This window comes from Rhinoderma darwinii, chromosome 2 (genome assembly GCF_050947455.1).
Source record: "Rhinoderma darwinii isolate aRhiDar2 chromosome 2, aRhiDar2.hap1, whole genome shotgun sequence".
Lineage (NCBI taxonomy): Eukaryota > Metazoa > Chordata > Amphibia > Anura > Rhinodermatidae > Rhinoderma > Rhinoderma darwinii.
This window is the reverse complement of record NC_134688.1, coordinates 21552839-21568043: the sequence shown is the minus strand read 5'-3', so window position 1 is coordinate 21568043 and position 15205 is coordinate 21552839. Positions and strand designations below refer to the sequence as shown.

The 15205-nt window shown below is 45.9% G+C and overlaps 1 protein-coding gene across 8 annotated transcripts in view; it reads right to left on the bottom strand.

The window, feature by feature from the left end:
* The window catches only part of LOC142742053 (cyclic nucleotide-binding domain-containing protein 2-like), a 215405-nt gene that overhangs the window by 101106 nt on the left and 99094 nt on the right, over window positions 1–15205 (bottom strand). For all 8 annotated transcript variants that reach the window (XR_012881273.1, XR_012881274.1, XR_012881275.1 and 5 more), the window contains exons 7-8: window positions 7536–7619; window positions 1898–2043 (exon numbers count right to left, since the gene is read on the bottom strand). Coding sequence is in view for 5 of the 8 variants with exons in the window: in XM_075851454.1 (XP_075707569.1) it covers window positions 1898–2043; window positions 7536–7619 (230 nt within the window). In the remaining 3 variants the exon portion in view is untranslated. The remainder of the gene's footprint in view (window positions 1–1897; window positions 2044–7535; window positions 7620–15205) is intronic.

The following is a 15205-nucleotide window of genomic DNA, read 5'->3' as shown; positions in this document are numbered from 1 at the left end:
GTGTAGTATAGAGGATCTGTCAGCTCTCCTGTGTGGTGTAGTATAGAGGATCTGTCAGTTCTCCTGTGTGGTGTATTATAGAGGATCTGTCAGCTCTCCTCTGTGGTGTAGTATAGAGGATCTGTCAGTTCTCCTGTGTAGTGTAGTATAGAGCAGCTGTCAGATCTCCTGTGTGGTGTAGTATAGAGGATCTGACAGTTCTTCTGTGTGGTGTAGCATAGAGGATCTGTCAGCTCTCCTGTGTGGTGTAGTATAGAAGATCTGTCAGCTCTCCTGTGTGGTGTAGTATAGAGGATCTGTCAGGTCTCTTGTGTAGTGTAGTGTCGTGTAGTGTAGTGTAGAGGATCTGTCAGCTCTCCTGTGTGGTGTAGTATAAAGGATCTGTCAGCTCTCCTGTGTGATGTAGTATAGAGGATCTGTCAGCTGTCCTGTGTGGTGTAGTATAGATGATCTGTCAGCTCTCCTGTGTGGCGTAGTATAGAGCAGCTGTCCGCTCTCCTGTGTGGTGTAGTATAGAGGATCTGTCAGTTCTCCTGTGTGGTGTAGTATAGAGGATCTGTCAGTTCTCCTGTGTGGTGTAGTATAGAGCAGCTGTCCGCTCTCCTGTGTGGTGTAGTATAGAGGATCTGTCAGCTCTTCTGTGTGGTGTAGTATAGAGGAGCTGTCAGCTCTCCTGTGTGGTGTAGTATAGTGGACCTCTCAGCTCTCCTGTGTGGTGTAGTATAGATGATCTGTCAGCTCTCCTGTGTAGTGTAGTATAGAGGATCTGTCAGGTCTCCTGTGTGGTGTAGTATAGAGCAGCTGTCCGCTCTCCTGTGTGGTGTAGTATAGAGGATCTGTCAGCTCTTCTGTGTGGTGTAGTATAGAGGAGCTGTCAGCTCTCCTGTGTGGTGTAGTATAGTGGACCTCTCAGCTCTCCTGTGTGGTGTAGTATAGATGATCTGTCAGCTCTCCTGTGTAGTGTAGTATAGAGGATCTGTCAGGTCTCCTGTGTGGTGCAGAGAGGACCTGTTATATTATATTAGAGATGAGCGAATCGATTCTAAACAAGTCTAACCTCATCACCACTGGTCTTCCATAGCAGTCACATGGGATAAAATGACATCAACTCAGCAGGACGGCAGGGATGCGTCAATACGGAAGACCAGGAGACTGGAGTGTGAAATTTTTTTTATTTTAGGAGTTTAATTGCAAGCATCTCCATTGCCGTGTTTGAGTCCCTGGTGTCTTCTAGGACTGCATCAAACTTGGATCAAGGCATTTGCAATTTGCTGCTAATTTATTTGGACCGGAAAAACATTTGATAGAATTGTCCCCAAAACGAATTACGGGAAATTCGCTGATCTCTAGTTTACATATAGGTATATTCTAGAGCGAAAACGTAGGCTATGTTCACATCTGTGTTTAGGTTTTTCGTTGTTCTTCTTCATTATAAGTCATTTAATTTATTCATAAAGTGACTCAAGTTTTTATATTCTGCCATTTTCTTCTAGCTTGTAAATATTCTTAGCAGTTTTGTTTCGTAAGAAGCTGTAATAGTGCACCCATAGAATTGGATTGTGCCTTTACTATGCCACCTCGTACTTCCATTTTTATACAGAGGCATACAGAGATTTTTCTGTCAGATTCCTCAACATTTTTATTCTAGAGGAGGATAGCTCTGTGTATATGGCACACGTTAGAGCCTGTATGGCAGCATAATTTTATAGCACGGAGCTATAAGGGAAACTCCATCTTACAGACTCTAGGCCATGTGCATGAGCCCTTAATGAATCTGTGTATTCTTTAATGGTTTTGAAATCCTATCTTGTGTGGATCAGGGCACAAGGGATCAGTTTTATTTATTTTTTTATATCCTTTTTCTACGGTTTTATAATGAAATAAAAAACATGAATACCTGTAAAATGTGTGAACACAGATTCTGGGGTTATTGTAAGGAAGCTTATGAATAGGCCATCCACTGAGAAGATCAATGCTTTCCAACAAACGTATGTAATCAGGTCCTTCTTGGGATTCGCTGTTCAAGAATATGTTCAGGAAATCCTAACAAAAAAGGATAATGGATAATTAACCAGTCGGAGTAACCTGTTAAATTAAATGAGGCCATGTATTCTTCATTATTGAAATGAATTGATGATCGCCATAGATGTCAATCAGGGCAAGCTCGTCGGAACAGAACGCAGTATTTCACATTGAAATCATTGGGCAGATGTTTGTAGACGCTCTGCTTCCGATTTTTCACCCGTTTTTCGGGACGTTTACGGCCCGAAAAACGTCTGAAAACACTACGTGTGAACATAGGCTAAGGGTTTGAGCCACTCTGTGAAGTGCTTAGTATATATGAAGGACATCGATTCCTGGAACTGAAGGTTTTCAGAATAACTATTCCTTTTTTCCAGAAGAAAATAAAATGATGAGCTAAGTCAATTGTAAAACATTATGGTTATAATCAATCTCTCATATTCTACAACATTCGCAGAAATTACTCTTTCTTTCTGAATATATTTTATCATTAATCACTTGGCAGGACTCAAATTGGTACCATAATGAATAATCAGAACATCATATTAAAATTATGCCGTGAATTACTGCGCTCGTATATTGCTCAATGTAAACTAAGGAGGATTTCATTACACAGTGTGTGATTTATTTTTTGCGCATTTTGATAATTATAAATACTACGTATGAAACCGAATGCACGTGACATTTATTTACCAGCTTCTTTCTGAATACTGATGCTCAAAAGTTATGACTAAAAGCTAATTTAGTTTTAATAACAATATTTTTGGAGATTTTTTTTAATTTTTTTTAATCTAGCCAGGAGTTTGAAAATAAGAGATCCTCATAAATTATGGCAAAAATATGTGAAGGCTTTAGAAAATTCAAATTTTCATTTCTCTATGGTAGAAAAGCAGTTTTTCCATAATTTGCAATTTTGTAAAAAAAATTGTACAAATTTTGATAAGAATTTAATTTATAGAAAGCCTTCACGGGTGCACATACCAAAAAGGAAGTACCATAAAGGCTATGGAGTCTCTGGAAAGAGGCAGTCCAGTCCTAGTTGTTTCTATACCCTTTGCTAGTGGGTGACGATAAGTTGTGGATGGCCCCAGTGGCGTAGCTTTAGGGGTCGCAACAGTCGCAGTTGCGACCGGGCACCTAAGCCTGGGGGGTCCCGGGGGGTCCCATTGCCACGCAGTGCTGGTTACACTTCCAACTGTACTCAGGACACAAATACAGTTCAGTTCAATGCTGGAACCTTGCTCCAGCATTGACTGTGCCATGAGCGGCTCGGCGCAGGCAGGAGCGATGTAATGACGTAATCGCGCCTGTCTGCTCCGAGTTACTCACAGCACAGTGCAGAGGAGAAGGATCTCCTCCACCCGACGTGGGAACAGAGATAGGTAAGTAATTATGGTATTATTTTTCTATTAGGTACATACATATGAGGGCATTATACTGGGTATAGGTGGGGGGGCACATATGGTAGCTGCTGAGGGAGCATTATACTGTATGGGACAGCTATGGGGCATTATACTGTATGGGGCATTATAGTGTATGAGGCAGCTATGGGGGGCATTATATTGTATGGGGGGCATTATATTGTATGGGACAGCTATAGGGGCATTATACTGTATGGGACATTATACTGTATGTGGAGATTATACTGTATGGATAGCTATGGGGGGCATTATACTGTATGGGGGATTTATACGGTATGGTGCAGCTATGGGGGCATTATACTGTATGGGGAGCATTATACTGTATGGGGCAGCAATGGGGGCATTATACTGTATGGGTGCATTATACTGTATGGGGCAGCTATGGGGGCATTATACTGTATCGGGCATTATAGTGTATGGGGCAGCTATGGAGGGCATTATATTGTATGGGGTGCATTATACTGTATGGGGCAGCTATGGAGGGCATTATACTGTATGGGGGCATTATACTGTATGGGGCAGCTATGGGGGCATTATACTGTATGGGGCATTATAGTGTATGGGGCAGCTATGGAGGGCATTATATTGTATGGGGTGCATTATACTGTATGGGGCAGCTATGGGTGGCAATATACTGTTGGGGAAGCTATTAGGGGCATTATACTGTGTGAGGGCAGCAATGGGGTCATTATACTGTGTGGGCAGCTATGGGGGGCATTATACTGTATGTGGGCAGCTATGGGGGCATTATACTGTGTGAGGCATTATACTGTATGTGGCAGCTATGGAAGGCATTATACTGTATTGGGGCATTATAATGTATGGGGACATTATACTGTATGGGGCAATTATGGGGGCATTATACTGTATGTGGCAGCTATGAGGGGCATTATATTGTATGGGGGCATTATATTGAATGGGGGGCATTATATTGTATGGGGGCATTATACTATATGGGGCAGCTATGGTGACATTATACTGTATGTGGCAGCTATGGAAGGCATTATACTGTATGGGGGCATTATACTGTATGGGCAGCTATGAGGGGCATTATATTGTATGGGGGAATTATATTGTATGGGGTGCATTATACTATATGGGGCAGCTATGGGTGGAAATGGGAGCAACTATGGGGGCATGATCTGTGTGGGGGCAGCTATGGGGGCATTATACTGTGTGAGGGCAGCAATGGGGTCATTATACTGTGTGGGCAGCTATGGGGGGCATTATACTGTATGTGGGCAGCTATGGGGGCATTATACTGTGTGAGGCATTATACTGTATGTGGCAGCTATGGAAGGCATTATACTGTATTGGGGCATTATAATGTATGGGGACATTATACTGTATGGGGCAATTATGGGGGCATTATACTGTATGTGGCAGCTATGAGGGGCATTATATTGTATGGGGGCATTATATTGAATGGGGGGCATTATATTGTATGGGGGCATTATACTATATGGGGCAGCTATGGTGACATTATACTGTATGTGGCAGCTATGGAAGGCATTATACTGTATGGGGGCATTATACTGTATGGGCAGCTATGAGGGGCATTATATTGTATGGGGGAATTATATTGTATGGGGTGCATTATACTATATGGGGCAGCTATGGGTGGAAATGGGAGCAACTATGGGGGCATGATCTGTGTGGGGGCAGCTATGGGGGCATTATACTGTAAGTGGGCAGCTATGAGGGGAATTATACTGTGTGGTGCATTATACTGTATGTGGCAGCTATGGAAGACATTATACTGTATGGGGGGCATTATACTGTATGGGGCAGCTAGCATGGGGCATTATACTGTATGTGGCAGCTATGAGGGGCATAGTATTGTATGGTGGCATTATATTGTATGGGGTGCATTATACTGTATGGGGCAGCTATGGGGGAGCATTATACTGTGGGGGCAGCTATGGTGGGCATTATACTGTCGGGGCAGCTATGGGGGGCATTATACTGTGTGGGGGCAGCTATTGGTGCATTATACTGCGGGGGCAGCTATGCGGGGCATTATACTGTGGGAGCAGCTATGGGGGCATTATACTGTGGGGGGAGCTATGGAGAGCATTATACTGTGTAGGCATTCATGGGGTCTGTCGGGCAAGGCTGCTGGGCATAGGTGTGCGCAGGGGTCTGGTGGTGTTGGGGAGGGGTAGGGGGGTCCAAGCTGAATTCTTGCATCAGGGCCCATGAGCCTTTAGCTACGCCCCTGCATGGCCCTAGGGTTTTGCAAATGGCGAGGAAACAAACAAATGGAGAGGGGAAAAAAAACATCAACCCCTTCTGTCATGGGTGGGAAAACCAGGAATCATAATGGCAGGCCCATTTTAATCTTTGCTATGGGGCCCCCTCTCGTAGTTGTAAGACGTTGGATGATCAATTTTTTAGAAAAGTCTCAGCAATCTGTTTCACACAGATTTGAATAGTGGTAATTCTTATGCTGCAATCCTCATTCTCCATCTCCCAATACTGCCCGATTCACATCGCATTTTTTGCCCTATGTTTAGCGCATACATCGTTAAATATCCAGACGTACACACTACACATATGTCCTTAGTCTTTATTGCCAGATGGAGGCCAAAAGAGTGTATTTTTGGTCTCCGCCTGGTATATGTTCCACACTATTCCATACCAAGATATCTAGTGACAAAAGTATTTGTTTAACGGATACCATAATAGCCTATGGGTGATGGATGCCACTGTATGGCATCCATCACAGGCCTCCATTAAACATATGCTTCTTGAAGCTCCAGAGATGTCACTCTCCATATTGGAACAGCTATGTCACTGGAGCTTACCCGGATGCCCCTCTCCCTGCTCACCAGTGCAAACAATGACAGTTCCTGAAGGACGTGGTGCGCCTTGTTGTGGAACAACAGTGGGCATGAAGGAGGCCAGGGATCCGCAGAGAGGAGTCAGGTGGAGAAGGGGCTCTGGTGCCTGACTCTGGTGAACTTCACAACGCTGCCAGACTCTTTCTTCTAAGTACATGGTCAGAACTTTGGGACTCACAGAGGTTTCCCTCTCTGAATTTTGATGTGGATGCTCTTTCCGGGGACTTTTAATCTGCCCCCAGGGAAGCTCCAGTTACATCAATGTCCATACATTGACATTGTGGTCACTTGAGATTTGCCGGGCTATACAAAGGCAGGTGCAGTTCCCGGACAAAGCATTAGAATTCAAAGAGCGGAACCTCTCTAAATCCTGAAGCTCTGCTCGAAGACTTGGGAGGAACTGGCAATAGTGCCGGGAGAGTCCTCCAGCGCTACAGAGGCTGGTCTCAGCACATGCCAGTGGTTGCCCAGCTGCCAAGGGTCCCACCTAGACAACGCTTGCCAGTTGTCCAACATGCAATCCTCAGACTTTCAAGATGAACAAGCAAACAGCCAGCACCTGAGGACAATGCCAGAGCTACGGCCTTTGGGGAGTATGGAAGAAGAGAGGAGTGGGGCAGATTGCAGTGTGAGGAGGGAGGCAGTATTGTTGATCTATCCCACTGTATGTCTGGTGTAGAGATGACACTTACCAGGATGCAAATTACTAGAGAAAGCAGGGGGTGCTAGGAGACCTCAGCTATGAAGCCTGTGAAATTGTGCATGCAGCTCTGGAGTATACTACAGGATGTAACTCAGGATCAGTACAGGTTAAGTAATGTAATGAATTTCCAAAGTTATTCTAATTTTATATATAAACTGTAATCTACATAAAAAGTGAAGTTGTGTTCAGAATTGGACAAAGGCTTTTACAGATGTTGACGTAAGATGCTACTGTGCATAATGCCATTTTGATTGTACTCACAGAATGTGTTATACCAAATGTGAGTTAAAATTGGCACTGACGGTCAAACCAAGCTGCCAAGTCTCTGTCAGACTGTTCAATAGACATACATAGATGTTCAAATAAGAAAAATACAGTCAACACCATTTGATGACCCTTAGTTCAGTAGGTCTCACTAAAAAAAACTCCAACTCTATGCAAACAGCACTTACCAAAATTTTTACCCAAACTTTCACTGTCCAGAAATGCCCCAAAACCCAGTAATGCCCATTTTAATGCCAATTAGCATGAGCTAAAAGTTCTTACCTGTCTGGTTATTGCAAGCAAGCAAACAGAGTCATGGCATACGACGGTTGCATTCCTCTTGGTATTAGTCAAAATGGCCACATCCTACAAAACACAAAAAAACAAACAATAAGATCAGCTTCTATAGAAATATATCCCACTACCACATTACGTTTAAATGTACATGTCACGTTGAAAAACTTTTCTTGCATTGATTTGTTAGATTTTGTTTTCTTCTCTATTCACATCTATAACAGCATTTATTATCCAGGTGATTTAGTGTTACCAGAGAGTAGTGCATTGTGGGAGCGCAGATGTTAGCTGTTATTGTAATGATGGGGGTAAGGAAATAGACAAGGGAGCCCTAATCTACCCGCCACTCAGTCCCTGCCTACTTGCAACGACCCGCCCTAGGCGACGGGGTACAACTGGGCGACGATCCCTACACTCAATAAGTGCCCGACAGACAAACAGACAAGGGTACACAGAAGCAAGGGAAAAGGGGCAGTTGCCCATGGCAACACCGTGAGCAACAAGAGTGGTGAACGAGCCGAGTCAAACCAGGAGTGTACGAGGTACCAAACGCAGAGCAGGAGAGTAGTCAGTAAGCCAGGGTCAATATGAAGCAGGGTCAAATGGTTAAAGAAGCTGCAGCAGGGCCAGGAAACAAAACAAGAATCCCAAGCAAGGAGGAACAGGCAGGTATAAATAGACAGAGGGCGGGAGCTAGCTCCGTCTGGCCAGGCTGTGATAGGCTCTCCCACTCCTAAGCCTGCCATCCTGAGTGGTGGAAGATGGAGTCAGTCTCACAGACATAGAAGCAGGTGCATACTGATTACCTATGGGCGTGGATACAGAAGCTGTGCCTGGCAGATCCTTAAAAGTATCCCCCCTTTTATGAGGGGCCACCGGACCCTTTCTAGATGGACCTGGTTTATTGGGGAAACGAAGGTGGAACCTCCTGACCAATACCCCAGCGTGAACATCCCGGGCGGGTACCCAAGTCCTCTCCTCAGGCCCGTATCCTCTCCAATGGATCAGGTACTGGAGGGAGCCTTGGACCATCTTGCTGTCCACAATCTTGGCCACCTCGAATTCTACCCCCTCAGGGGTGAGAACGGGGACAGGAGGTTTCCTCGAGGGAGCCAAGGACGGGGAGCAGCGTTTAAGGAGGGAGGCATGAAACACGTCGTGTACTCGAAAAGATGGGGGCAACTCCAGTCGGAAGGAGACAGGATTGAGGACTTCAATGACCTTGTACGGCCCTATAAACCGGGGAGCAAACTTCTTGGACGGGAATTTAAGGCACAAGTTCTTAGACGATAGCCACACCAGATCCCCGACCATAAACAAGGGGTTAGGAGAACGTCTTCTATCTGCCTGAGTTTTTTGTATGCTCTGGGACGTCTCTAGGTTCTTCTGAACCTGGGCCCAGACTGTGCACAGTTCCCGATGAACGACCTCTACCTCGGGATTGTTGGAACTACCAGGTGTAATGGAGGAGAACCGTGGATTAAACCCAAAATTACAGAAAAAGGGGGAGACCCCTGATGAGTTACTGACCCGGTTATTAAGGGAAAAATTGGCGAGGGGAATGAATGAGACCCAATCATATTGACCGTCAGAGATAAAACACCTTAAATATTGTTCTAGAGACTGATTAGTCCTCTCGGTTTGGCCATTAGTTTCAGGATGGAAGGCAGAAGAGAAGGACAGATCAATCTCCAACTTTTTACAGAAGGCTCTCCAAAACAAAGAAACAAATTGTACCCCTCTGTCAGAAACAATATTGACAGGGACCCCATGGAGACGCAGGATGTGTTTGACAAACAAGATAGCTAACTTCTTAGCTTTGGGTAGTTTTTTGAGGGGCACAAAGTGGCACATCTTACTGAAGCGGTCTACTACAACCCACACCACCGACTTGCCTTGAGATGGAGGCAAATCGGTGATAAAATCCATGGAGATATGGGTCCAAGGTCTCTGGAGAATGGGCAAAGAACGTAGTAAGCCCGCTGGTCGGGACCTGGGAGTCTTGGACCTAGCACAAACCTCACAAGCGGCGACGTAGGCCTTAACGTCTTTAGGCAACCCAGGCCACCAATAGTTTCTGGCAATGAGGTGCTTGGTACCCAGGATGCCTGGATGACCAGATAGTGCAGAGTCATGATTTTCCCTAAGTACCCTTAGCCGGAATTGCAGGGGATTAAACAGCTTGTCCCCAGGAAGATTCCTGGGAGCTGAACCTTGATCAGCAGCAATTTCAGAGACTAAATCAGAATCAATAGAGGAAATGATTATACCTGGAGGCAAAATACAAGCAGGATCTTCCTCCGAAGGAGGGCTGGCCATGAAGCTACGCGACAGTGCATCAGCCTTAATATTTTTAGAGCCAGCCCTATAGGTAACCAAAAAATTTAATCTGGTAAAAAATAACGCCCATCGAGCTTGTCTCGGGTTTAGCCTCCAGGCAGATTCTAGGAAAACCAGATTCTTGTGGTCGGTAAGGACCGTTACCTGGTGCCTAGCCCCCTCCAGGAAGTGGTGCCACTCTTCAAATGCCCATTTAATGGCTAAGAGTTTGCGGTTGCCAATATCATAGTTACTCTCAGTGGGCGAAAACTTCCTGGAGAAGTAGGCACAGGGACGGGGATGGGTGAGGGACCTGGGACAAGACAGCCCCCACTCCCACCTCGGACGTGTCAACCTCCACGATAAATGGCTCCATTTGGTTGGGCTGAACCAACACCGGGGCCGAGATAAAGCACTTCTTAAGGACCTCAAAAGCCTGGACAGCCTCAGGAGGCCAGCGTAGGAGATCAGCACCCTTGCAAGTGTGGTCCGTAAGAGGCTTAGCGATGACCGAGAAGTTAGCAATAAATCTCCTGTAATAATTAGTGAACCCCAAGAAGCACTGTAACGCCTTCAGGGAGGCAGGTTGGACCCATTCTGCTACAGCCTGGACCTTGGCGGGGTCCATGCGGAATTCATGAGGAGTGAGGATTTGACCCAAAAATGGTATCTCCTGCACCCCAAACACACATTTTTCGGTCTTCGCAAACAGTTTGTTTTCCCGAAGGACCTGGAGCACCTTCCTGACATGCTCAATGTGGGAGGACCAGTCCTTGGAAAACACAAGTATGTCATCAAGGTACACTACAAGAAATACCCCCAGGTAATCTCTTAAAATCTCATTTATGAAATTCTGGAAGACCGCGGGAGCATTACACAACCCAAAGGGCATGACGAGGTATTCGAAATGACCTTCGGGCGTGTTAAACGCAGTCTTCCACTCATCCCCCTCTTTGATGCGGATAAGGTTATACGCCCCCCGTAGATCAAACTTAGAGAACCATTGGGCCCCCTGAACCTGATTAAAGAGATCAGGAATCAAAGGAAGGGGATACTGGTTCCTTACAGTGACCTTAATCAAGTTACGGTAGTCAATGATTGGCCTAAGACCACCATCCTTCTTCCCTACGAAGAAGAAGCCAGCACCTACCGGAGAAGTAGAGGGGCGAATGTAACCCTTGGCCAGGCATTCCTGGATATACTCTCTCATGGCTTCATGTTCAGGACAAGAGAGAGTAAATATCCTACCCTTAGGGAGCTTAGCTCCTGGTACCAAATCGATAGCGCAATCGTATTCTCTATGAGGAGGTAACACTTCGGAGGCCTCCTTAGAGAAAACATCAGCGAAGTCCTGAACAAACTCAGGTAGCGTGTTCACCTCCTCAGGGGGAGAAATAGAATTAACAGAAAAACATGACGTCAAGCATTCATTACCCCCATTTGGTAAGATCCCCAGTATTCCAGTCAAACGTGGAATTATGCAACTGCAACCAGGGAAGGCCTAAAACCAAATCGGACGATAATCCCTGCATCAACAGTACAGAGCACTGCTCCAAATGCTTGGAGCCAACAAGGAGTTCAAAAACAGGGGTATGATGTGTAAAATAACCATTAGCAAGAGGAGTGGAGTCGATACCCACTACCGGGACAGGTTTAGGCAAATCAATCAAAGGCATAGCTAGAGACATAGCAAATTCCACAGACATGATATTAGCAGACGACCCTGAATCCACGAAGGCACTGCCGGTAGCAGACCTACCACCAAAAGGGACCTGAAAGGAAAGCAAGATTTTACTAAGTTTCATATTTACGGGAAATAACTGTGCGCCCAAGTGACCTCCCCGATGATCACTTAGGCGCGGAAGTTTTCCGGCTGCTTATTCTTACGCATAGGACAGGTGTTCACTTGATGCTTGTCATCCCCACAATAGAAGCAGAGACCATTCTTCCTGCGGAACTCTCTACGTTGTTGGGGGGACACGGAGGCCCCGAGTTGCATAGGTAACTCTGAGTCTTCCGTGGAAGAACGAAGCAACGGAACCTCGGGATGCATCATGGGGGAGTCAGAGGAGAAAACACATAAACGTTCACGTTGTCGTTCCCTGAGACGTCGGTCAAGTCGTACCGCTAAAGCCATAACCTGGTCTAGGGAGTCAGAATAGGGATAGCTAACTAGCAGGTCGTTCAGGGCGTTCGACAGACCCAACCTAAACTGGCACCTTAAAGAGGCTCTGTCACCAGATTTTGCAACCCCTATCTGCTATTGCAGCAGATAGGCGCTGCAATGTAGATTACAGTAACGTTTTTATTTTTAAAAAACGAGCATTTTTGGCCAAGTTATGACCATTTTCGTATTTATGCAAATGAGGCTTGCAAAAGTACAACTGGGCGTGTTGAAAAGTAAAAGTACAACTGGGCGTGTATTATGTGTGTTACATCTGGACGTGTTTACTACTTTTACTAGCTGGGCGCTCTGATGAGAAGTATCATCCACTTCTCTTCACAACGCCCAGCTTCTGGCAGTGCAGACACAGCCGTGTTCTCGAGAGATCACGCTGTGACGTCACTCACAGGTCCTGCATCGTGTCAGACGAGCGAGGACACATCGGCACCAGATGATTCTGCAGCAGCATCGGCGTTTGCAGGTAAGTCGATGTAGCTACTTACCTGCAAATGCTGATGCTGCTGCAGAATCAACTGTAGCCTCTGGTGCCGACACGATGCAGGACCTGTGAGTGACGTCACAGATCTGCACTGCCAGAAGCTGGGCGTTGTGAAGAGAAGTGGATGATACTTCTCATCAGAAAGCCCAGCTAGTAAAAGTAGTAAACACGCCCCGATGTACACACATAATACACGCCCAGTTGTACTTTTACTTTTCAACACGCCCAGTTGTACTTTTGCAAGCCTCATTTGCATAAATACGAAAATGGTCATAACTTGGCCAAAAATGCTCGTTTTTTTAAAATAAAAATGTTACTGTAATCTACATTGCTGCGCCTATCTGCTGCAATAGCAGATAGGGGTTGCAAAATCTGGTGACAGAGCCTCTTTAAGGCAGGGTCATTCCACTGAGAAGCTACGCACCACTTCCTAAAGTCAGAGCAATAATCCTCAACAGGTCTCTTACCCTGACGTAAGGTCACCAGCTGACTCTCGGCAAAGGCAGTCCTGTCAGTCTCGTCATAAATGAGTCCGAGAACAGAAAAGAAAAGATCAACGGAGGAAATTTCAGGGGCGTCAGGAGCCAAGGAGAAGGTCCATTCTTGGGGCTCTTCCTGGAGCCGGGACATAATTATACCCACCCGCTGGCTCTCAGAACCTGAGGAGTGGGGCTTTAAATGAAAATAGGGCCTAAAACTCTCCCGAAAGGAGAGAAAAGTCTTCCAGTCCCCAGAGAACTGGTCAGGCAACTTGAGGTGGGGTTCAAGAGGTGAGGTGAGGGGCACTACCATGGTAGCATCAGGCTGGTTGACCCTCTGAGCCAGGGCCTGGACCTGTAGGGAGATACCCTGCATTTGCTGAACCAGGGTCTCAAGGGAGTCCATAGTGGTGTGAGGGACCAGGGTAGAGTAGATATATGGGCTTGTGATTATGTAATGACAGGGATAGGGAAACAGACAAGTGAGCCCTAATCTACCCGCCACTCAGTCCCTGCCTACTTGCAACGACCCGCCCTAGGCGACGGGGTACAACTGGGCGACGGTCCCTACACTCAATAAGTGCACGACAGACAACAGACAAGGAAACACAGAACAAAGGGAAACGGGCCAGTTGCCCACGGCAACACCGTGAGCATCAAGAGTAGTAAACGAGCCGAGTCAAACCAGGAGAGTTCGAGGTGCCAAACGTAGAGCAGGAGAGTAGTGAACAAGCCGAGTCAAACCAGGAGTGTACGAGGTACCAAACGCAGAGCAGAAGAGTAGTCAGTAAGCCAGGGTCAATACGAAGCAGGGACAAGTAGTTCAAGAAGCTGCAGCAGGGCCAGGAAACCAACAGAGAAGAATCACAAGCAAGGAGGAACAGGAAAGACAGGAATAAATAGAAAGAGGGCGGGAGCTAGCTCCATCTGGCCAGGCTGTGATAGGCTCTCTCACTCCTAAGCCTGCCATCCTGAGTGGTGGAAGATGGAGTCAGTCTCACAGACATAGAAGCAGGTGCAGACTGATTACCTATGGGCGTGGATACAGAAGCTGTGCCTGGCAGATCCTTAACAGAAACAAAACAAGAATCACAAGCAAGGAGGAACAGGAAAGGCAGGTATAAATAGACAGAGGGCGGGAGCTAGCTCCGTCTGGCCAGGCTGTGATAGGCTCTCCCACTCATAAGCCTGCCATCCTGAGTGGTGGAAGATGGAGTCAGTCTCACAGACATAGAAGCAGGTGCAGACTGATTACCTATGGGCGTGGATACAGAAGCTGTGCCTGGCAGATCCTTAACAGTTATACAATGATATCAAAGCTGTTAGGTCACATCTGACAAAGGGTGGTGCTAACCATAAAGTTTTGAAAGCAGCTATGGATGTGAAAAGAGGATAGAGATCCAGTGAAAACGAGCGCCGATTGAGGCAGCTCACAAGGAGCAATGATTGGTTATGTATGGACGAGCGATCATTACTACGATGGTTTGTCCCTATACATTTCCATCATGTCGGCAGCATATCCTCTTGTTTACACAGGTAGATGTGCTGCTGACTAGCGACCATTTTATTGGCCGCATAAACAAGCAGATCATTTTATTAATATCATGCCAACTGATGCTGAGCATCTGTACAATGTATATAGTGTACATGCTGCTCGGTTTAATGCACAGGGTATCTACAGTGTGTATATATATATATATATATATATATATATATATATATATATATATATATAGATAGTGCAAGTTATTTATACCAATTGCGAACTACACGTGAGGAATTCATCAATATACAACGGGAATTTTCCCATACAGTATGGGCCCAAAGAAGATAACACGTGACACTGAGGTACAGTATGGGCCCATAGAGGATAACACATTACACTGAGGTACAGTGTGGGCACGAAGAGGATAACACATGATACTGAGAAACAGTATGGGCCCAAAGAAGATAACACATGACACTGAGGTACAGTATGGGCCCAAAGAGGATAACACATGACACTGAGGTACAGTATGGGCCCAAAGAGGATAACACATGATACTGAGGTACAGTATGGGCCCAAAGAGGATAACACATGATACTGAGGTACAGTATGGGCCCAAAGAGGATAACACATGACACTGAGGTACAGTATGGGCCCAAAGAGGATAACACATGACACTGAGGTACAGTATGGGCCCAAAGAGGATAACAC